Raw genomic sequence first — 24,569 nt, 5'->3', positions numbered from 1 at the left:
GGTGGGCCCACAGACCTGTTACATTTCTGACTCTAAAACCCGCACACAATTTAACTTCCAACTGATGCTTTGCGACTATTGAAACCAATCAGTGATCCCAGGCACAAAAAGGTTAACATACCAGGAGCATTTGATGGCCCTGCCTGTACTCCTTGGAGCTCAGAAGAAGGGGGAGGGCTGGAGGGAATCTCATTGAAACCTATGAAATACTGAGAGGCCTAGAATAAGAGTGGGCATGGAGAGGACATTTCCTACAGAGGAGGGAGTCTCAGACCAGAGGGCATAGCCTCAGAATAAACAGATGCTCCTTCAGAACAGAGATGAGGTGAAATTTCTTCAGCCAGGTGGTGGTGAATCAGTGGAATTCGCGGCCACCGGCGGCTGTGGAGGCCAAGCTATTGGGTACATTTAAAGCAGAGATTGACAGGTTCTTGATTAGTATAGTATAGGTGTCAAAGGTTACGGGGAATAGTAAGTCAGCCATGATGGAATGGCAGGGCAAACTCGATGGGCCAAATGGTTTAATTCTGCTCCTATGTCTATGTAGGTGTGGGCCATTCTGATTCTGTCCCACTACAACTATGTAGGGAGAGGCATTTGATGAGTGTTCCTGTCATTAGCACATTGTGAAAGGTGTACTGTATTCCTGCCACTTAAGGCACAGTTCAAGACAGAGCTTTTTCAGTCATAGTCATACTTTATTGATCCTGGGGGAAATTGGTTTTCACTACAGTGGCACCATAAATAATAAATAGTAATAAAACCAAATAGTCAAATAGTAATATGTAAATTATGCCAGGAAATAAGTCCAGGACCAGCATATTGGCTCAGGGTGTCTGACCCTCCAAGGGAGGAGTTGTAAAGTTTGATGGCCACAGGCAGGAATGACTTCCTATGACGCTCTGTGTTGTATCTCGGTGGAATGAGTCTCTGGCTGAATGTACTCCTGTGCCCACCCAGTACATTATGTAGTGGATGGGAGACATTGTCCAAGATGGCATGCAACTTGGACAGCATCCTCTTTTCAGACACCACCGTCAGAGAGTCCAGTTCCATCCCCACAACTCACAGGCCTTACGAATGAGTTTGTTGATTCTGTTGGTGTCTGCTACCCTCAGCCTGCTGCCCCAGCACACAACAGCAAACATGATCGCACTGGCCACCACAGACTTGTAGAACATCCTCAGCATCGTCCGGCAGATGTTAAAGGACCTTAGTCTCCTCAGGAAGTAGAGATGGCTCTGACCCTTCTTGTAGACAGCCTCAGTGTTCTTTGACCAGTACAGTTTGTCAATTTGTATCCCCAGGTATTTGTAATCCTCCACCATGTCCACACTGACCCCCTGGATGGAAATAGTGGTCACCGGTACCTTAGCTCTCCTCAGGTCTACCACCAGCTCCTTAGTCTTTTTCACATTAAGCTGCAGATAATTCTGCTCACACCATGTGCCAAAGTTTCCTACTGTAGCCCTGTACTCAGCCTCATCTCCCTTGCTGATGCATCCAACTATGGCAGAGTCATCAGAAAATTTCTGAAGATGATAAGACTCTGTGCAGTAGTTGAAGTCCGAGGTGTAAATGGTGAAGAGAAAGGGAGACAAGACAGTTCCCTGTGGAGCCCCAGTGCTGCTGATCACTCTGTCGGACACACAGTGTTGCAAGCACACGTACTGTGGTCTGCCAGTCAGGTAATCACTTAACCTTCTGCTTCGTAGCGTATCCTTCGACACTGAACAAAAGGGGGTGTATTTTAGGTGTCTGGCTTTTGGAACAGACAGCTGTGTTGAATACTCTCTGCTAGTAGGAAGTGCTGCCATTGTAAATACATAATTCTGTACATTTATCTGACTACATTCAAAACGTTAAAGTACAAGTAGGTGAACAGAGCAACTGAAGCTGTCGTTTATTGTCATCTTAGAGTTGAAAAAATACAAAAAACATTGTGTTCAGAGAGTGAGATTCTCTTGCATTCTCCTGGAGGTCTGCTCTATGAATAAACACTTAAAATTCACAGCTACAGCTTTTGTGCGGCTCAGCTTTAGTCAGACGCAACAGCCATAATGATTTCAGACATTCCAAAATTTTATTGAACATATAGCCTTCATTCAACCAATAGCACTCGATGTTCCTGTTTGCTGCTGTTGATGTCTTACATTTCATAAGTTAGCTGGCCCGTTTCCTGCATTATTGCAATAACACAAACATCACCGGGCAGAAAGTGCTTTAGAATGTTACAAGTAAGAGTTATGCATTTTTCTTTGGCAGAACTACCACTGACACATTAATGTCAAACTCAAATCAACCCAACAGAAACAAGATCCCAATCTGCTCCAAACTTTGCAACCTTTATTCGGGAAGCATAAGATGCTGTTTAACAAGTGCCCGTGCGTGGCCTAAATATTGCACAGCAAATTTCTTTAAAAATGTGAGGAATAAGCAGTGCTGTTGGCTGACAAAACCTTTGTCCGCATCCAAAGCCGCCCAAAGCGAGAATGAAAGTGTGAAGTACGGACAATGCAGCTGGCAAGTTATGACACTTCAAGGTCCGCCATGGCCCGCTCAAGAGGATCCACGCTCCAGTAATCATAATCCCAGCCGAGGAACCAGCCTGTAAATGACGGAGGCTCAAAGCCCTGCTTGACAATCACAATGGGTGTCCGCCGATCCCTGTTGGCTGGATCAGTCTCGATATAAACTTTAGCTGCAAGAAAGGGGGGAAAAAAATAGAACATCAGTCTAATCCAGTCTAATCGCGGCCCCCCCCCCCCCCGCGGTCTCAGCTCACTAAGACACGCCAGTGAGCACATCTACAAGGAGCGGTTTCACAAGAAAGCAGCTTCCGCCATCGAGAACCCCCACAATCCAGGCCCTGCTCTCTTCTCGCTGCTGCCATTTGGGGGGAGGTACAGGAGCCCTAAGTACCACACCGCCAGGTTCAGGAACAGTTATTACCCCTCAACCAGTGTGGACAACTACACTCTCCACAACTCCGAGCACAACCTATGGACTCACTTACAAGGACCCTACAAACGTGTAGACCCTACAACGCGTGTTCTCAGTTTATTTTATCTACTATTCAGTTATTGTAATTATTGTTTCTTGTGCTTGCAGTTTGTCTTTCGCACATTGTTTGTTTGTAGTCTGTATGTAGCTCTCCCCCTCTCCCCCATTGACTCTATTGCATTTCCTTGTTCTACTGTGAATGCCTGCAAGTAAGTGAATCTCAGGGCTGTATATGGTGACACAGAAATCTAAAGCACATTACAGGTGCTTCTGCCCACAACGTTGTGCTGCCCATGTAACCGACTTTAGAAGCTGCCTAGAAGTTCCCTGCCCTATAGTCCTCCATTTTCATATGCTCCATGTACTTATCCAAGAGTCTCTTAAAATAGGGTCTTAAAAGACCCTGCTGTGTCACACATGTACTTTGAACAAGCTGGATTGAACAACAGAGAACGAGATTGCAACCAGTGGGATCTTCTCCAATTTACACTTAGCTGCAGCAGGAGATTTTTATCTGCCTATTGGCCGGAAGCGAAGGACAGGGAGCTGTGCAGACGTGCTCCATTTCCACTCCCAACTCTTCCGTTACATCTCAGTTTTACAGCATCTAACATACGGCTTGCGGAACAATGCTGCGCTCACAGTGAGCGGCTAACCAACTTCTGTGGTTACCGAGGGGATTCCCGAAGCAGAGACTCTTTTACAAGGGACTTGAGTGCTACCTTGCACACACCAAGGGAGTCACCAGTGGTAAGGGAAATGAGGCCTCACAACACACAGGTCAGTTATTTACCGCTGCAGTGTCGAATTGAGCAGGTGGGTATTAATGGGCAGAGGAAGATAATAAATTACAGGGAAACAAATAGAGGACTGGGGTTGTTGTGTGTCACATTTTGAACCCCATGGCTCAGATGGACTCCAGCATTACCAGGTAACAATGCAAAGTGAAAGCAGCTGACGGGAGTTGTGGATGGTGCAGAAGATTGCCAAGTGGTACAGCAGGAAGCAGATCAGAAGTTTAATCTGGCTTAATGTGAAATGTTGCACTTTGGGAGATCAAACGTAAATGACAGCATAATGTTAATGAGCAGAGGGACCTTGGGGCCCGAATTCCACAGCTCCCCGAAAGTAACTGCACAGGTCGACCGTGGTTAGGAGTGGCATACGACACAGTTGCCTTCATTAGTCAAGGCATTGAGTTCAAAGGTCAGGAAGCTATGTTGTAGCTTTATAAAATTCTGGGTGAGGTCACATCTGGAGTGTTGTATTCCTTTCTGGCCATTCCATTATAGGACGGATGTGGAGGCTTTGGAGGAGTATGGAGGAAGTTTCCTAGCATGCTGCCTGGATCAGGAGGCTGGACAAACTTGGGGTTGTTTTCTCTAGAATGACGGGGCTGAAAGGAGACCCAATAGAATGGTACAAGCAACACAAATCGGGTAGACTGCTGGCTTCCTTCTCATGGGGGTGAAATGTCTAATACTAGGGTAGAGGGCATGTTCTTAAGTCTGGGGGCAGGCTTGAAGGAGATGAGTTGGGCAAGTTTGTTTTATTAACAGTGTTGGGAGCCTGGAATGTACTGACAAAGGTGGTAACAGAGGTGTAATAAGATGGAGGTGTACGAGAGGCTCTTTGATAGACACACAAATGTGTAGAGAATGGAAAGATATGGACACTGTACATTGTTAAGTGTTTGATTACAAGCTTCACACATTCAGCACAACATTGAGGCAAAGGGCCTACTCCCATACTCTGTTCTAGAGACAACGTGCACACAGAGGCCACACTGGGATGTAGTAACCCGTCTGATCCATCCTTGGCGAGACAAGTGGGTTTCTGGTCTGTGCAAGGGCTACATACAAATACAATGCCTCTCACACCACCAACCACAATGTTTCACAAAGGTTTAATGGTCTTCAAGGTTACAGAACCACGTATCATTTCGAAATACCCCAGGTCTCAGGGGGCCATTGTGGGAAGTAGTGAGAGCTAAGTGTTTGCAGACGTGTACTGGTCGATCGGCTGAAGTGTTCCAACCCACAAGGTCCTTGTGCAAGAAAAAGCCACACTGTCCACCAAGACCATATTTAGTGCTCAGCCTGCCCTTTTTATATATACATGAAAAGACAAAGTGCCTGAAGGTTCTTCCACCCACATTAGGAGGTAGCAAGACTCAGGATGTGACCACCAGCCATGGGGGCTGAAGCAGGTCTCCTTTCATTGGCATGGGAAGTACCATACCGCACCCGACTTGGCACTATTCAACACTGAAAGAGAGACTCCCTACCCAAGTCGTGAGAAAAACTCCAAAAAAAAAATCATCATATTTAATAGATGCTACAATAGCTATTTATCAAATATTTATCAGGAGCACTACGTACCCATAGCATTGTCAATGATCCCTCCCACATCTGTTCTACGTTAATGTGCGAACTCCACACAAACAACTCAAATCTCTAGAGCAGGGGTTCCCAACTTGGATTCCACAGACTCCTCATTTAACGGTAATGGTACGTGGCATTAAAAAAAAGAGTTGGGAACCCCTGTTCTAGATTAACCCATTGGAACTGGCTGCATATTTCCAAGCAGAGAGATTTTGCTGTGGCTGAACTCGTATCTCCTTCAACACCCTTCTAAGTAGGGAACATTCAGAGCAGACCACAGTCTCACCGCTTCCCAGATGCACATCGTCTTCTCCACAGCAACCATTTTACCCCCTGTGAATTCAATCAGGCCGTCGCCCAGCAACTTGGCCTCCACCTGATCACATGACCTCAACCCCTCATTCCACTAGGGCTGCGCCAAGAGATGGACACGAGGGAAATCAAGTGATCCCAAAGTCCTCACCTGATGCCAGAGCCTCCGACTTTTCCTCTTCCTGTGCATCATTACCAATCCAGACGAAGACCTGGAGAAGAGAAAATGTAGGTTAAAAAGTTGGCATGACATCATGGGCCAAAGGGCTCGTATTTGGCTGTACTTTTCTATGGCCTAACACTTGTTAATCGGTCCCCACCATCAAATATCAGAGCCCATTGAAACAAACAAAAAAAGAATGCTACCTCAGGTACCAGGAGGGAGATAAACAAAGAATAAGACAGACTGCAATGTAACAGGCCCTTCAGCATATCGAGTCACAAAAGCTTTCAGTTCGACTTGGTCTTTTGGACCTAAAAATGCAATTAGTTGCAATTTAAAAGGATGTTCTACGAGTCTGTGGTGGCCAGTGCGATCATGTTTGCTGTTGTGTGCTGGGGCAGCAGGCTGAGGGTAGCAGACACCAACAGAATCAACAAACTCATTCGTAAGGCCTGTGATGTTGTAAGGATGGAACTGGACTCTCTCACGGTGGTGTCTGAAAAGAGGATGCTGTCCAAGTTGCATGCCATCTTGGACAATGTCTCCCATCCACTACATAATGTACTGGTTAGGCACAGGAGTACATTCAGCCAGAGACTCATTCCACCGAGATGCAACACAGAGCGTCATAGGAAGTCATTCCTGCCTGTGGCCATCAAACTTTACAACTCTTCCCTTGGAGAGTCAGACACCCTGAGCCGATAGGCTGGTCCTGGACTTATTTCCTGGCATAATTTACATATTACTATTTAACTATTACTATTTTATTATTTATGGTGCAACTGTAACGAAAACCAATTTCCCCCGGGATCAATAAATTATGACTATGACTACTATGAAAAGGTGCCCCACCTGTAGTCCAACCATTTGCTCTGGAGATAGGTCACCTTGAACTTGGGGGAAAAAAAGCAATACAGACAATGTTGGTTCTTGCAACATGATCTTCTCTAGAAGTTTAACTGAGATATTTCATTGCAACATTCACATTGAATGTACAGTCAATTTTCTTCATCACCTCAATAATGAAGTGTGGTCCTCGTAGGAGACCAACCCTTTGGAACAGAAATATAGCACTGCAACTAAAGCAAGTTATTTTATTTGTGGGCAGGATTTAAATTGGTGATAGGAGATCTGTTCTGTTATTGTACATCTTTCCCAATTTGGGTGAATGACATCAGATATTACGCCACAAAGGACAAGTTATAGTTTATGGACTGTCAGCACCATTGGCTCCAAATAGAACAGCCCTCACCTTCCCTCTCCAACATCTCATCTATCCAATTGTTTCCTTGAGTGGAAATGTCGAGGACCAGAGGGCACAGCTTCAGAACATAAGGACATCCCTTTAGAACAGACATGAGGCGCAATTTCTTTAGCTACAGGGTGGTGAATCTGTGGAATTCATTGTCACAGACTGCTGTAGAGACCAAGTCACTGGGCATATTTAAAGTAGAGGCTAATAGGTCCTTGATCAGTAAGGAGCCTCAAAGGTCATGGGGAGAAGGCAGGAGAATGGGGTTGAGAGAGATAATAAATCAGCCATGATGGAATGGTAGAGCAGATTCAATGGGCCAGGTGGCCTAATTCTGTTCCTGTGCCTTATGGTTTTAATTTCATTGATCTTGACCACTTCCATTTCCACCAATGCCTTCCTGGTCCAAGTCACAGTGATGAGTGAAAGAGGTTCCTCCTCATATCTCATGTTGGATACACCCCACCCCTGCTACTAAAGTTTCAAACCTCCATTAGCTACTTGTTGAACTCTACACTGGGGAGATTTTCCCCTCTTCATCTTCCAGTCCTGATCTCTACTTCAACCAGATGTTCCTCTTTAGGGGGACAATCCCTGTTTCCCCACAATAATCCTACAGCTGAAATCGCTCATCCCCGAAACCTCTGCAGTCAATGTTGAGAAAACATAGTAGTTAACAACATGACCTATTGAATTCTAGGCAGATACGAACCCCACATGCCACTGAACTTTAAGCAGATGATCCTTTTATGTTAAAATGCATAAGCTATACAATGGATTTTTTGAGGCAAGTACTCGAGTAACCAACCTGTGTTACTCCTCAATGCAAACAGATCCTCCTGATTTAATCAATATCCGATATATTGCTTTTAAAATTTCTTGCATTGCCAGAACAGGGCAGTCTGTGACAGGGGCAGATCCAGTGTTGACAGGGGATCAGATCTTGTTTGCTCCAAGTTCACAGTTGGTGCCCCATTTGACCCAGAGAGCAAATCCGAAGCTTTTCGCTTCTGAAGGACCTTTCAAAGTCTGCCCCATGTAGGGGGAGGGGGGGCGGGGGGGGGGCATATGAACAAGTCCACAAGTCAACATTTAACCTCACCTGGTCCCACGTGTCAAGGATCATGACGTCATCAGTGGCCAAGTCGTCTTGTGTCTGCTCACCAGGAACCTCCTCGATCTAAGAGAGTGCACAAAGAGACTGAGAAATTACAGACCATTTCCAGACAGACCCCTTCAATATTTTAGGAACAGCTTCTTCTTCTCTACCATCAGATTTCTGAATAGCTATGAACACAACTTTGTTATTTTTTTTCCTCTTTTTGCACATAGATTTTATAGAAACATAGAAAACCTACAGCACGCTACAGGCCCTTCGGCCCACAAAGCTGTGCCAAACATGTCCCTACCTTAGAAATTACCTAGGGTTACCCATAGCCCTCTATTTTTCTGAGCTCCATGTAGCTGTCCAGGAGTCTCTTAAATGATCCTATCGTACCTGCCTCCACCACTGTCGCTGGCAGCCCATCCTACGCACTCACCACTCTGCATAAAAAACTTACCCCTGATATCTCCTCTGTACCTGCTTCCAAGCACCTTAAAACTGTGCCCTCTCGTGCTAGCCATTTCAGCCCTGGAAAAAGCCTCTGACTATCCACACGATCAATGCCTCTCACTATCTTGTATACCTCTATCAGGTCACCTCTCATCCTCCATCACTCTAAGGAAAAAAGGCCAAGTTCACTCAACCTATTCTCATGAGGCATGCTCCCCAATCCAGGCAACATCCTTGTAAATCTCCTCTGCACCCTTTCTATGGTTTCCACATCCTTCCTGCAGTGAGGCGACCAGAACTGAGCACAGTACTCCAAGTGGGGTCTGACCAGGGTCCAATATAGCTGCAACATTACCTCTCAGCTCCTAAACTCAATCCCACGATTGATGAAGGCCAATGAACCGTATGCTTTCTTAACCACAGAGTCAACCTGCACAGCAGCTTTGAGTGTCCATGGACTCAGACCCCAAGATCCCTCTGATCCTCCATACCGCCAAGAGTCTTACCATTAATACTATATTCTGCCATCATATTTCTACCAAACTGAACCACCTGTTATGTTTTATGTATTGCACCGTTCTGCTGCCACAAAACTTTTAGGTTTGTAGGGATGGTTTAGGGGACCAAGAGGAGTTAGTAGTCAGATTAGGGATTAAATTAAATTAGATTATGAGGACATGCAGTCCTCTTTTATTGTCATTTAGTAATGCATGCATTAAGAAATGATACAATGTTCCTCCAGTGTGATATCACAGAAACACAAGACAGACCAAGACTGAAAAACTGACAAAAACCACATAATTATAACATATAGTTACAACAGTGCAAGCAATACCGTAATTTGATAAAGAACAGACTATGGGCACGGTAAAAAAAAAGTCTCAAAGTCTCTCGAAAGTCCCATCATCTCACGCAGACGGTAGAAGGAAGAAAACTCTCCCTGCCATGAGCTTCCAGCGCCGCAAACTTGCCGATGCAGCATCCTGGAAGCACCCGACCACATTAGGATCAAAGATGTGGAGGCCTCCGCTCTGCACTCGAAATCCAGTGACACGGACAGGTGAAGGACAGACGGGGTCCGGCAACGTGGACGAGTGACGAAGGTGATCCACAGTCCAGGCATCTGCTCTGCGCTCGAAGGCCAGTGACGGGAAAAGATGACGAAAGACATCCAAAGTTACGGCCTCCGCTAGGTGCTCAAAGGCCAGCGACATGGATAGGTGAGGAAGGGCGTCAGGGTGCCCCAGGATCGGACATCTGTGTGAGCAGGCGGCAGAAGGGCTGGTCGGTCAGCGCGCCTGGAGTTGGAGTCTAGGGTTCAGCATCCCATTGTCAGCTAGTCCAGGGGTGGATACTGAAGATCGGAACCCAAGGGTTGATTGGAAGTTTGAAGTCGAGGCCTGGGAGGTGGAGCCCTGTACGCGTACGTGGGTGGGTGGGAGGGAGGAACAGGGGCTTGTTTTGCTGTTACTGTTTTGTTGCTTGTTGTGTTCTGCCGAGCTTTGTGGGCATGCTACGTTGGTGGCAGTATGAGTGGTGACACTCGCAGGCTGCCCCCAACACATCCCAAGATTGAGTTGATCGTTAAGGCAAGTGACAAGTTTCACTGCATTTTGATACATGTGACAAATTTAAATCTGAATGACCAGCATGTAAACTGTACTAAAGTCAACACCACCCTTCCTGTTCAGGAAGATTATCGTCATGGGAACATGCTGTAATCACAACACACTTTCATCACTCTAGTTTACTGCAAGTCATGACAGAGACCATATTCTCCTTTCCAGCCAAACTGGTGTGAGTTACTGTTAAACTACAGCGTGAAGTGGAATAAACCCTTCAAACCACGCCGCCCAGAAAACTCCCAATTTAATCCCAGCCTAATCATGGTACAACTTACAGTGACCAATTAACTTACCAATCAGTATGCCTTGTGACAGTGGGAGGAAAGTGGAGTGCAGAGGAACTTAAGCCCGATTTATACTTCTGCGTCGCCACAAACCCTACGCAAAGCCGACGCGGATCCCTACACCAGAGCCTGCATTGCTGCAACGCGCACCTCTCCCAGAATGTAACCGCGCGTCGCGGCAATGCAGAACGCAACAGCTATGATTGGTCCGCTTGGTAGCATCGCATTTCATCCTACGCTGCAATAGCTTCCCATTGGGTGACTGAAGGGCAGGGAAGGAACTCTGGATGCAATGCTTTCCATAAAGCTTTACAGACCTCCGAAATTATGGAGGACACATCTCGCTTTCATGAAAAAGATGTTCGCTGCTTGTTTACCCCGAGAAAGACTACCATGACCATGAAGCCTTGCACGGGCAGGTGTGTGCGCATGCGTAACCTGTGCGAATTGCAGAGGGACACAGACACACCAACGCACAAGTATAAATGCTCACAACGCACAAGTATAAATGCTCACAACGCACGTAAGTCACTTGCGTAGGTTATAGCGTCAAGTTAACGCAGAAGTATAAATCAGACCTTACAGGCAGTGCCAGGAATTGAACCCTGATCGCCTGTACTGTAAAGCATTGTGGTAACCACTACAATACCGTGCCACACTAAGTTTACACACAGTCACCAGAACTGAATCATCCCAGTAACAAATCCTTGCCCCATATCTCTCGAAGGATGCAGCCCCAAATGTACCACCTTTACTAATTACGATGGAATGCGCCTCTTTCTGAAACGTCACCAGACCAGAGACGTAGTCAATATCTAGCAAACAGAAAAGCACCTACAAATTACCTCAATGATTCCACTACTGACGTCAGGTAATTAGGCCCGGCCCGTGTCTCGGCGGAGTTCCAGCCTAGGGTTTGCCTCTCCTCCAACTTGTTCAGACAACGAATCAGCTCAAATTAACACACGCAAAATATTGGAGGAGCTCAGCAGGTCGGGCAGCCTCTGTGGAAGGAAATAAACAGTCGACATTTTCTGCTGGGGCCCTTCATCAGGACTGGAAAGGAACCCTTCTTTTTCTCGGCCCAATACATCAACTGTTCATTCCTCTCCACGGATGCTGCCTGACCTGCTGAGATCCTCCAGCATTTGGTGTGTTGCTCAAGATTTCCATCACCTACAGAATCTCAGTCCAACAGCCCCTTTTTTTTTAAATTTCCAAAATAAACTTTTGCTTTTTTTTAAAAAATGAATAAACAGCATTTCTTTCTTTTTTTATGAGAGGTAACATCATTTTGTAAAAACCACACCACTGCCACCTGGGATGATAAATCACTTCAACCTTCCCCACTCAGCCCCTTCATGGGCAGTGGAAGGAGACAGACTGGGGTCCTTAGCCATGGAGCCTTTGCTTTGGCTACGCAGCGTTTCAGTGGGTCCATCAGCACGTCCTCCTGTAGTCTGGACCGTGCCAGCCAACGGCATTTCCTTACGGGCATCTCAACGTGCAGGAAGACCATCAAGTTCCGAGCAGGTGAAGGGAGCCTTTCACTGAGTCGAGGGTCTTTGTGTGACCCCGGGAACAGCCCACAGATTGGAGTCCTCTGTCCCACAGTTGCTTGGGACGAACCAAGGCGAAAAGGACCCTCACATTCTTCTCCACGCCCTTCTAGCTAATCCACAGTCCGGAAAGAGGTGGGTGACCACCGCCTCCCCAAGGGGGTTGCTATTCCATCCGGACTTCTCTTCAGTAATGGCGGGCAGGCTCAGTGCTCACAGGCGTACGGAGGGTAACTTACAGCTTGCCCCACCAGACTGGATAGGCTCACCTGCCAAAAGGTAGGCTTCCCACCTATACTGATCTACCTGTGCATCCGGCAGCCGCAAGATAAATTCCACCCCCCCCCACCCAAAGCTTTATCTCCCTTAGCCGCATTTAATATTCACTCTACGTGCTTGAAGCCACTACCTTCCTGCACACCATGGGAACCAGCCTCTCCACTACAGACTCTGTCTATACTTCTCGCTGCCTCTGCAAAGCAGGCAGCATCATGAAATATCCCACCCTCCCATCGGGCAGAAGACACAACAGTCTGAAGGGACGACCACCGAGGTCAAGCTCAGCTTCTGTCCCACTGTTATCAGACTCTTGTTCCATAAGGTGGGGTCTTGGCCTCAGACTCCTGTGTGACAAGTTGGACTCTTGGCCTCACGATCTACCCCACTATGACCTTGCACTTTATCCTTTACCTGCACTGCACACTTTTGGTGGGTTTTACGCTTTCTTCTGCAGTGTTATTGTTTTACCTTTTTCTAGCTCAATGCACTGTTACTCTAGGACCAGATGCACAGCCTCAGACGAGATAAGGGGTTCCCAAGCTGGGCTCCACAGACCCTTTGATTCATGGTATTGGTTCACGGCATTAAAAAAGGTTGGGAACCCCTGGACTAGAAAGACTTCCATTTACAACAGAGACGGGGAGGAATTTCTTTAGCCGGGGGTGGGGGGAGGAAATGAATCTGAGGAATTCTTTGTCACAGTCGGCTGTGGAGGCCAGGTCTTTGAGTATATTTAAAGTGGAGGCTGGTAAGTTCTTGATTACTCAGAACATCAAAGGTTACGGGGAGAAGGCAGGAGAATGGAATTGAGAAGGAAAATGGCAGAAGACTTACATAGAACATAGAACATAGAACAGTACAGGCCCTTCGGCCCTCAATGTTGTGCCGACCCTTAAACCCTGCCTCCCATATAACCCCTCACCTTAAATTCCTCCATATACCTGTCCAGTAGTCTCTTGATGGGCTGAAAGACCATATGGTCTTATGGTTTGATTTGTATGGACAGATTGCAGAACAAGTTTTCCAATGTATAATAAACTGATGTGACAAAAATAAACCAATATCTGTGCTTCATTTCCTCTTACCTCACCTGAATTCATGTACCATCTGACCTTGGGACTTTGTCCTGCTCTGCTATTTCCTACTGCACCCTTCGTCCTGGCACCCAAGTTATGCTTGATTACCATACTGCCTCCTTAACTGAATTCCCAAAAATTGCCACAGACTCCAGGCCGGAAGACGGGAACAACAGTCGGCGATCCGAATGCAGCTGGGGGAGAAGCAATAAGCCCGAGCTACTTAGGCCGACCTTACATGGAAGTGAGGGGCTTCTCCCATCCACACTGCCTTGGGTTTGAACTGAAGTAGTTCCAGATGGCACCAAGCTGTAGTTGCCATCAGGCCATGGCTTCGACTTAGCTGCTTTTTCAAGCTTGTAGGGATAGTTTTGGGAACAGAGGGGGGGAAATCAGGGGTCATGTAAGGGTTTACGTACAGGGATGCGGAGGAAGTTAGAGGTCAGGCCTCCGCTCCACACTCAAAGTCCAGCAACGTGGGTCTAGGGCTATCCCAGGCTGGTGGTTCCCAGGATCGGCTGTCCACACGAGCAGGAGGCAGGAGGAGGCCCAAGGACCAGCCAGAGTTCGAGCCTGGAGTCTGGGGTCCCCATCATCGGCTAGTCCAGGAGTCAGTACCGAAGATCTAAGCCTGAAGGTCAATCAGAAGTCCGGAAGTCAAAGCCCAAGGACTGGAGGCACAGAGGCCTGCCCTGGTGTTGGAAGACTGTCCAGCTGTCTGGGAGGTTGAGAAGAATGCGGCTTGTTGATTGTGTTCTGATTTGCACGTGTGGGCTGCCCCCAGTATATCAATAGTTTGTGTTGGTTAACACAAATGACACATTTCACTGTAAATGTGATCAATAAATTTGAATCTGAACCATTATGTCAATGCCTCAGGCCTATGACGGGCAGTGTGCACAGGGAACAGTGGACAGCTATCTGCTACATGTCATATATAATAAAAATTTGGATGAGAACACTTGGTCTGATTAGCAAGTTTGCGGACAACGACAAAAATCGGAGGCCCAATGAAGAATGAAGATTGGCTGTTACCATAGTTACTACGGCATCACACGGGCAACTATCAACAGAAACCCCAAGAAGCGGAACGCAGGTCAAACTCACAATGAAACGGCCCGTTTTGTTGGAGCAGGCAAAGAGACGAGGGGGATGAACGTCCATCTTGTTCTTCAGTCTTGGTGACGTGCGATACTCAGCCTTTCCTCCCAGGATGTCCCAGAACTCACCTGCCATCAATCACAGGAAAACCAAGAGTGAGAGACCCGGGGAATCAACACACCCGGCACACGGACTGCACATTGGAAGCCGTGAAGCACTAGGAAATAACCAAAATAAAACACAGGGCATCGAACATACACCATAACAGCACAGTACAGATCCTTTGGCCCACAATGCTGCTCTGACAACTTAACCTACTCCAAGATCAATCTAACAAGATGATCGACGTTACAAATATATAAACACTTGCATCTCATGGCAAATTCATGGGCATGTAGGTGGGGAAGGTCAGAAGAACAAAATGAATTGGGTTTGTAGTAAAATTGAAGGGTGATACAGGTTAAAAAAGGCTTAAGGTTTATTTCAGCTTCCTGCTCACAAAGTATAACAGACAGTATACAGTATTATACAATGTTATTTCCATAAATAAACATCCAGGCTTTTTCCAAGTTCCTGAGTGTCAATATCTCTGAAAAGGTTTTCCAGGCCCAACGTACTGATTCAATTACAAAGAGGGCAACCCAGCTGCTGTATTGTGTGAGGAGTTTGAGGAGATTTGGCACGTCTCCAAAGACATGCCAGCAAGTTTCTACAGGTACACTGTGAGAGCATTCTAACTGGTCGCATCGCCGTCTGGTCGCTGCACAGGACTGGAAAAAGCTGCAGAGAGCCGTAAACTCAGCCAGCTCTATCAGGGGCACTTGCCTCCCCGGTGTCTCAGACAGGCAGCATCCATCATTAAGGACCCTCATCACCCAGGACAAGCCCTCTCCTCATTGCTACTTCAACTCTGAACTGACTCCGCAACCTATAGGTTCACTTTCAAAGACTCTACAACTCATGGTCTCAATATTGTTTACTGATTGCGTTTTTGTTTGTATTCACACAGTTCGTCTTCTTTTGCACATTGGTTGTTTGTCAGTGTTTCTGTGTAGATGTTCAATGATTCTGTTCTATTTCTTCGTCCTACTGCAAGAAAATTAATCTCAGGGTAGTATATGGTAACATATGTGTACTTTGTTAATAAATTTACCTAGAACTCTATTATAATTTTTAGGTCTTGTACTGTACTGCTGCCTCAAAACAAACTTGACAACATATGTCAGGGATAATAAATCTGATTCTGGAGTAAGTTTTCTTCATCACCTTCTATTGGGAATGATTGGTTTGATTCCCCCGCCCTTCATCGTCCTGCCTCGAGTTCTGGCAGGGGAAGACATTGGAAATAAAATGGCCATCCATCAGGGTGAAGGGCCCCGGTTGGACAAGCCACGGGACCCACGCGCTCTTCACCTACCTGGCTCGCTCCCCTCGGCCACCTCCGACGCGCTGACTCCCAGGATGTCGAGGAGCTGCTGCGCCCCCTGCTTCTCGGCGTCACTGGCTCCCTGGCCCACCCACACATAGGAAGAGCCGGGGGTCTTCAGGACAAAGACGTCGTTCGAGTTCAGGTTGGAGGCGGCAGCATCGACCTGCAGGGGGACAGAAGTCGTTCATAGGATCACCATAAACTCAGGCGCAGTAAACACACACACACACACACACTTACTTCAACTCCAAAATCTTTGGCCTCGAGACAGCTAGCCCTCGTTGAATTCAGGAACTTCCGAGCTCTTCCCCATTCCCATGATAACTGCATTTCCACTCAACGCAAGGGCTGCTCCACGTAACCAAAACCCTTTCATACACCCCGAGGACTCAATCCTCAGGGTGAGGGTGGATGCTAGTGGGCTTAAAACGTAATCCAAGTGGAATGGAGCTGATAGTGAAGGAACAGGATTGGGCTGAAGGCAGGACAGTAATTTTGGGTAGCCAGTTGAAAACTGGTTAGCATCCCCCAAGATGTGAGAATTGGGGGCTGATGGGGGAGGGGTGGCAGTGAAAGACACAGGATTGTGACCACTTTTCAATACAGTTGGCAACCGCTGTCCTGTAGACGGGGACCTAGATAGCTGACCACACCTTCTATTTAAATTTACACGACGTGTCCCTGGCCTGGTGACCCCCACACTTCTATTGTCCTCAGAGGCAGGCAAGGTGTGACAACATCCAACCAACAGCGGAGCTATTGCGAGACGGAGAAAGAGTGAGCGGGGGGCTCACACATATGAGAAAGGACAAAATGCCTTTCACCCGAGGAGTCATTGGTCATTGCGTGGCAGCGGTCCCAACTGGAGGGTGGAGTTCTGTTTTGGGGAAGTAGCTGGAACTGACTCTTAAAGAACTTCCTTCCTCCACTGGTCAACTATCCCATGCAGTTCCACCAGGGAAACAAAGACGTTACTAGCCTGTGTGATCTACAAGGAAGGGCCATTAGGGACCTCCAGCACCCAGGCCAAGCTCTCTTCTCGCTGCTGCCATCGGGAAAGAGGTACAGGAGTCTCAGGATTCACACCACCAGGTTCAGGAACAGTTACCACCCCCCAACCATCAGACAGCTGAAACAAGGTGGGTAACTTCACTCTGAGCTGACTGCACAAGCTATGGACTCACTTCCAAGAACCTCCAACTCATGTTCCCCATGTTATTTATTTACTTGTTATGGTTGTTTGCACAGGTTGTCTTCTTTCGCACATTGGTTGTCTGTCAGTCTTTGTGTCATTTCCCATTGATTCTATTGTATTTATTTGTCTTACTGTGAATGCCCGCAAGAAAATGAATCTCGGGTTAGTATATGGTGACATATACGTTCTTTGATAATAAATTTACTTTGGACTTCCAGGATATGCTGTCTGTTCAAACTTGACTTTAGAATTTAACTCCTAACTAAACATTTCAGGAAGAACCTAACTTGGATTCAACACACCCTTGGATGTATCACATGACCTCCCCCCCCCCCCCATTAACCCAATCACCTGTCCCGACTTTGGTTGGTTTCTTTACCTGCTCCTCCAATGGAAGGCCTGCTTCAGGGCGCTGTTACCTACTTATGTCCAATGAAAAGCAAGACTCCAGCAAAAGCCCAGAGTCACTCTCGGTCCCAGCCCCTTCCTGGAGATTAGTGTCTTAGCAACCCCTGAGTCATCATGGTCAACACAAACTGTGCCTTAAAAACAAAACCACCAACGCCTGATGCCCCCCAAGCTATTCAGAAAAATAATTACTTTAATTCTCTCGGCCTGAAGGCTCTCACTAAAGAGCAAAGAGTCATGTGCAGCAGAGGGAGAGCAGTGAGACTTCCAGCGATTTCTTCCCTTCTCTCAGCCATTCTCCATTCGGGCTCCCCTCTCACCCCTTCTCTTTTCCTCGGCTGCCCATCACCTCCCTCTGGTGCTCCTCCTCCTTCCCCTTCTCCACTCTCCTCTCCTATCAGATTCCTTCTCCCTCAGCCCTTCAGCCAATCATCTCCTTCCCCTTCTCCACTCTCCTCTCCTATCAGATTCCTTCTCCCTCAGCCCTTCAACCAATCATCTCCTTCCCCTTCTCCACTCTCCTCTCCTATCAGATTCCTTCTCCCTCAGCCCTTCAACCAATCATCTCCTTCCCCTTCTCCACTCTCCTCTCCTATCAGATTCCTTCTCCCTCAGCTCTTCAACCAATCATCTCCCAGCTTCTCACATCATTCACCACCCCAGCCAACCACCTCCCCACCCCCCCCAACCTGGTTTCACTCCTCCTCCTCCCCCTACTTTCTTACTCTGGCTTCTTCACCCTCCCTTTCCAGTCACAATGAAGAACCCTGGCCCAAAAGGTTGTCTATTTATTTCCCCTGCTGGCCTGCTGAGTTCCTCCAGCATTTTGTGTGTGCTGTGAATTACTTAGAAATAATTATTCATTCTCGATGCCCAACTCACTGTCTGCAATAAGGGGGAGCTGGCAGGAGGGATGGGAAGGGAGGTGGGGAGTGGACTGCCATAGTTCTCCTAATCCCTTTTTAAGGTGGAGGGAAGCAGGATTTGAGACTAGAGTTGGCAAGTAGGTAACAGGAAGCAACCTCCTCCATCCAGGATTAAAAAGGGAGCATTGTTGAATCTACTGTTTGGACCAAGAAGATCAAAAGACATAGGAACTGAATTAGGCCATTCAGCACAGAATCTGCTCTGCCATTCGATCATGGCTGATTTATTTTCCCTCTCAACCCCATTCTTCTGCCTTCTCCCATAAACTTTGACGCTCTTACTCATCAAGAATCTAACCACCTATGCCCCAGTGACTTGGCAATGAATTCCACAGACACATCACTCTATGCCTAAAGAAATCCCTCCTCAATGACTTGGCCTCCACAGTTATCTGCCACTTCCGCGGCGGGGATCCCAGCAGAGTAGAGTGGACCTGAAGTTTCTGCGAGGGATTTCACTCAGCGTGTCAGATTACGCTGAAGCCCAGGCCCACAGGTGTAAGGGAGCCAAGTGCAAACCAGCAACAACGACAAAAAGCCGGGCTCTTCTGGGACACCAGCTACAACAAACAGCTGCCTCCCCATTCTCTTTTGGGATTCGGAAAGGAGATGGGAAGTTATGACTCGGTTATGTGGAAAACAGGGAAGCTGTGACAGGAAGGCCACAACCTATTCTGCCATGGGGAAGGTGTGGCTCGCCAGCCGGGTCAACCAAGGAGTCTACAAACATGGACACACAAGAGATTGTGCAGAGGCCGGAAACCTCGAGCAGCACACAAAGTGCTGGAGGAACGCGGTCGATCAGGCGACATCTACGGAGGGAAATGAACAGTTGACATTTCGGGCCGAGGTCATTCATCAGGACCAGAAAGGTAGGGAGCAGGAAGACGTACAAATTGACAAGTGATAGGTGAGAACAGGTGAGGCACAAGGTGGATGATGTGAAAAAGCTGGGAAGTGATAGTAGGAAGAAGTAAAGGGTTGAAGACCATAAGATATACAAACAGAATTGGGCCATTCAGCTCAAAGCCTGCTCTGCCATCCCATCATGGCTGATTCATTATCCCTCTCAACCCCTTTCTCCTGCCTTCTCCCTGGAACCTTTGACGCCCTGACTCATCAAGAACCTCTCAACCTCTGCTTTAAACATACCCAAAGACTTGGCTCCCACAGCCACCTGCGACAATGAATTCCACAGATTTGTCACTCAAAGGCTAAAGAAATTCCTCCTCAGCTCTAAGGAATGTGACAGGAGAGGACAGTAGACCATGGGGGGGGGGGGAGAAAGCCAAGGAGGTGGGGAACCAGGTGGATCGATCAATATGGATAAAGACCTGCATTTAGTTCGCTCTCTCCAGAGCTCTGCAGTCAAGCACAGAAACACTGGACCCAGTTTGCACTTCGAAAGCTTCGATGGAGAAGAACACATTAATCAGATTGGTTATTCCGTCATACTGGCAAAGGGTTAAGACAGTGTCACAAAGTAAGATTCAGCCAAGAGCTTAGAGTTCCCAGTCTGAAGCAAGCTTTGACCTCTCAGACTCAGATGGGAATGCCACCCGTCAGGTTTTAAGATTGGGGAGGTGGGCTGTAGAAGAGGGGGTGAGGAATTAGAGGACGAAATGTAAAGCTCCCAGCTAGGGCGGAAGTTTGATACCCGCATATTAACAGTCAGTGCCTCTCACGTGAGAGTCAACAAGCCCAACATTACTGAAAGGTTTCTCACGAGTGTGGAATGTGTTGGAATTGAGGAAGTTGTGATCACGCTATGAAGTTGTGATTGCTGCAAGAGACTCTGATCCAGCTGATACATGGCCCAGAAACGCAAGATACGGTAAAGTTTGAGCACCACACACAGAACGCTGTAGGAGCTCAGCAAGTCAGACAGCATCTATGATGGGAAATAAACAATCGAAGTTTGGGGCAGAGACCCTTCATCAGGATCAATACAGGTCCATGCCAATGTGTAACTCCCAAACCTCTTTGAACTCTAGTGAAGATTCCAATCAATATTTATTTCACAATCCTCCAATCTGATTAGTTGAGGAGGTACACTCAGATCCAAATGCACAATTTTTTGACTGGGAGATTGCCAGTTTATTATCGAAGTATGTACATGTCACCATTCACTACCCTGAGAGTCATTTTCTTTAAGGCACTCACAGGAAAAGGAATACAGTAAAATTAGTGAAAAACTATGTATAAACCAAGACTGACAAAACAAACCAATGTGCAAAATAAGGCAAATTGCGCAAATATAAAAAAACATAAATGATACTGATAACACGAGTTATGAAATCTCTGAAAGTGAGTCAGCAGATTGTGAACTCAGTTCAGAGTTGTGGTGAGTGAAGTTACCCACGCTGGTGCAGGAGCCTGATGGCTATAGGGTAATAACTGCTCCTGAAACTGGTAGTGCAGGATCCAAGGCTCCTACACCTCCTGGCCGAAAGGAGGAATTTATATAACAATATAACATATAACAATTACAGCACGGAAACAGGCCATCTCAGCCCTTCTAGTCCGTGCCGAACTCTTACTCTCACCCAGTCTCACCGACCTGCACTCGGCCCATAACCCTCCACTCCTTTCCTGTCCATATATCTATCCAATTTAATTTTAAATGACAACATTGAACCTGCCTCAACCACTTCTGCTGGAAGCTCGTTCCACACAGCTACCACTCTCTGAGTAAAGAAGTTCCCCCTCATGTTACCCCTAAACTTTTGCCCTTTAACTCTCAACTCATGTCCTCTTGTTTGAATCTCCTCCACTCTCAATGGAAAAAGCCTATCCACATCAACTCTATCAATCCCCCTCATAATTTTAAACACCTCTATCAAGTACCCCCCCCCCAACCTTCTACGCTCCAAAGAATAAAGACCTAACTTGTTCAACCTTTCTCTGTAACTTAGGAGATGAAACCCAGGCAACATTTTAGTCAATCTCCTCTGTACTCTCTCAATTTTATTGACATCTTTCCTATAATTCAGTAACCAGAACTGTACACAATACTCCAAATTTGGCCTTACCAATGCCTTATACAATTTCAACATTACATCACAAATCCTGTACTCAATACTCTGATTAATAAAGGCCAGTGAACCAAAAGCTTTCTTCACCACCCTATCCACATGAGATTCCACCTTCAAGGAACTATGCTCCATTATTCCTAGATCCCTCTGTTCTACAGCGTTCTTCAATGCCCTACCATTTACCTTGTATGTCCTATTTAGCTTCCTGATGAAGGGTCTCAACCCAAAACGCTGACTGTTTATTCCCCTCCAAAGATGCTGCCTAGTTTGCCGACTTCCTCCAGCATTTTGTCTCCAGCCTGCTGCAGATCAGCTCATCAGTGACGCCTGCTGGCAGCAATCAGTATTGCTGCAGCTTCGGATCAGCCGAAATAATCATTTGCATCAAAACTAGTTTCAAAGTAATTCTATTATCGAAGTCTGTATGTGTCACCATATATTACCTTGAGATTAATTCAGGCATTCACAATAAAACATAGAAATATAACAGAATCAATGAAAAACTACACGCAGAGAATGACAATGTACAAAAGGCAAACAAGTGAGAGTGACCCTACCCTTAAAGATGGTCGAATTCAGGAGACGAAAAGCAAATCGACTAACCTCTACTGCTCGGGTGGAACCGGAGCTGCTGGCCCGAACTTGGAAGAGGCGGTTGTCTGCGGGTGTACTCTGGCCACCGTCCCTGGAGGTCCCGCCTTTGTAGACCACCAGTGGCTTCCCTCCGAACATACTCATCAGGTGGGCTGGCTCTTTCCCCTGGATCACGCGTATCTGGTAAGGGAGAGAAACAGTTATCGGACGCAGAGGCCAACGTGGCAATGTTCACATTTGGTCACCTTCCTGTCCAATGAAGAGACCCAACGCCCCCAAGGACAAATTTTTTAATGATTAGATTAGCTTTATTTGTCGTACATACATCAAAACATACAGTAAAAACGCATTGCTTTGAATCAATAACCAGCGTAGTCCGGAGATGTGCCAAGGGCAGCCCGCAAGTATTGCATTATTTCCAGCACCAACACAGCATGCCCTCAATTTACAAACCCTTACTACTCTGTACCTCTTTGGAACTGTGGGAGGAAACCCGAGCACCCAGAGGAAACCCACATGGTCACAGGGAGAGCGTACAGACAGCAGCGGGAATTGAGCCCGGGCCTCCGGCGCTGCCAACCGTTACACTATCCCGCTATCCACTGCGTCTCAATGCCACGGGTCGAGAATAAAAATGGGAGACTTCCGGTAGCGCTCATGGAGTGAAGTCGCGTTCTTGACTCGCTCCATTACCTCTGAGTTTTTTCTCTCTATGGTCAGCTATACTTTAATTAACTATTAAGGCATCAATTTTTACAATACTTTGAATTAAACTGAATTCTCTGACAATTGGATGATACTGAGATCGGCTATGTCTAAGAACGGGAAAGACGGCAAGGATGGTAAACCTCCGGTTAAACCGAAAGCTACGGATCTCCCTCCGACTGAATCACCGGTGACTTTGAAAGCGATATCGGAGTTAATTCAGAGGGAAATTTCAACCTCTGTTAGGGAGATGATTCGTACAGAAATTATGGGCTTTGTTAAAGACCTGATTCATACGGAAATCTCAACTAAGTTCCAGAAAATTGCCGATTTAATTGATAAGATGCAAACATGTATTGCGGAACATCAGTCGGCTATATCTGATCTTCAAAAATCCGCGCAACAAAGTGAGCTTAAGATGGGGAAAGTCGAAGAAACAATTAATGTAATGAAGAAGAAACTTGACTTTTTGACTTTTAAAAATTCTGACTTGGAATCTAGAATGCGACGGCAGAATTTACGAATGATTGGCGTCAGGGAAGCCGTGGAAGCTAACAACCCTATGAAATATTTCTCCCAACTTTTAAAAGATGCATTCCCTACTGTATTTCCTGACCAACCACCGCTACTGGATCGTGTTCACAGAATCCCATCATACTCGTCTAGGTCAGATAGACCGAGGCATGTTATCTTACGTTTTCATTACTTTCAAGACAAGGAGAGACTGTTTCGATTCGCTCGATCTAAAGGTTTCATTGATTTTTCGGATCTTAAGTTCCGATTCGTGGAAGATTTCAGTAAACCAATCTGGGACCAACGGGTCCGTTACAGATCCGTGATGTCGGAATTCTATAAGATGGATTTAAGACCAGCGCTGCTGTACCCTGCACGTCTAAGGATTCGCATGTTAGATGGAGCCCTTCGTTTTTTTGATTCTCCATCGGATGCCCAGAGTTATCTGGATCAACTTTCATCTTCAACATCTTAATTGCCTTTTTTTAAATTTTCTCCGTTGATCGGAGGCTGTGAATTGGTTGGTTTTAACTTTTCTGTGCCCTATTTGGGCAGAAAAGTTTACTTTCGATTTCTTAATATGGCTGCTAAACTTTCTTTTTAACTGCGTCATTTCTTTCTTTTCCCAGGGGATTCTGAGTGGTTACTTCCCTTTTGTCATTTTACGTATTTCCTGTGCGGCCTTAAATTTTGTAGTTTTTTTTAAATTTTATTCTGTTTTGCTTTTTATAATCATTTTATGTTAATAATCCTATTTTTTTTTTGTTGCTGTGTCTATTCATGAGTTTGAGGTTTATTGTGGTTTTTTTTTAATATATACTTTCCGGCTTTTGTTCTGTTCTGTGTGTATTTTAATTGAGCTAACTTTTTTTTACTTATTTTTTTACTGTTTTACAATTAGCTGACCCTTTTCATATTTATACCTTTTTTTTAGGGAGCGTATACCGGAAGTCATGGGGGTAGTTTTAGCGCTTGCTTCTTTCTGGCGGGTCTGCTTTAGATTTCGCCTTGGGGTCTTGGGGTGGGGGGTGGTGGGAGGGGCTTCACGTTTTAGTTTGTTTCTCTTTGGGCTATATACATTATTGAAGTATTGGTTGCGTCCTTTTCCCCGGTATCTTTTGTATGTTCTGTTTCCTCTCCGGGTTTGTGGGTCGCGCCTATTGTCAATCCT

At 46.4% G+C, this 24,569-nt stretch overlaps 1 protein-coding gene across 5 annotated transcripts in view; it reads right to left on the bottom strand.

Moving 5' to 3' along the window:
• Positions 1 to 2,355: 2,355 nt before the first annotated feature.
• The window catches only part of LOC134359804 (gelsolin-like), a 113,353-nt gene continuing 91,139 nt past the window's right edge, over positions 2,356 to 24,569 (bottom strand). For all 5 annotated transcript variants that reach the window (XM_063073466.1, XM_063073468.1, XM_063073469.1 and 2 more), the window contains 6 exons: positions 22,190 to 22,360; positions 16,011 to 16,185; positions 14,600 to 14,721; positions 8,217 to 8,294; positions 5,851 to 5,911; positions 2,356 to 2,701 (listed from right to left, as the gene is read on the bottom strand). In XM_063073466.1, coding sequence (XP_062929536.1) covers positions 2,529 to 2,701; positions 5,851 to 5,911; positions 8,217 to 8,294; positions 14,600 to 14,721; positions 16,011 to 16,185; positions 22,190 to 22,360 — 780 coding nt within the window. In that variant the 3' untranslated portion in view covers positions 2,356 to 2,528. The remainder of the gene's footprint in view (positions 2,702 to 5,850; positions 5,912 to 8,216; positions 8,295 to 14,599; positions 14,722 to 16,010; positions 16,186 to 22,189; positions 22,361 to 24,569) is intronic.

The sequence above is a fragment of the Mobula hypostoma genome, chromosome 21 (genome assembly GCF_963921235.1).
Source record: "Mobula hypostoma chromosome 21, sMobHyp1.1, whole genome shotgun sequence".
Taxonomy (NCBI): Eukaryota; Metazoa; Chordata; class Chondrichthyes; order Myliobatiformes; family Myliobatidae; genus Mobula; species Mobula hypostoma.
The sequence above is the reverse complement of the archived record's forward strand: the minus strand, read 5'-3'. Positions and strand labels throughout refer to the sequence as shown.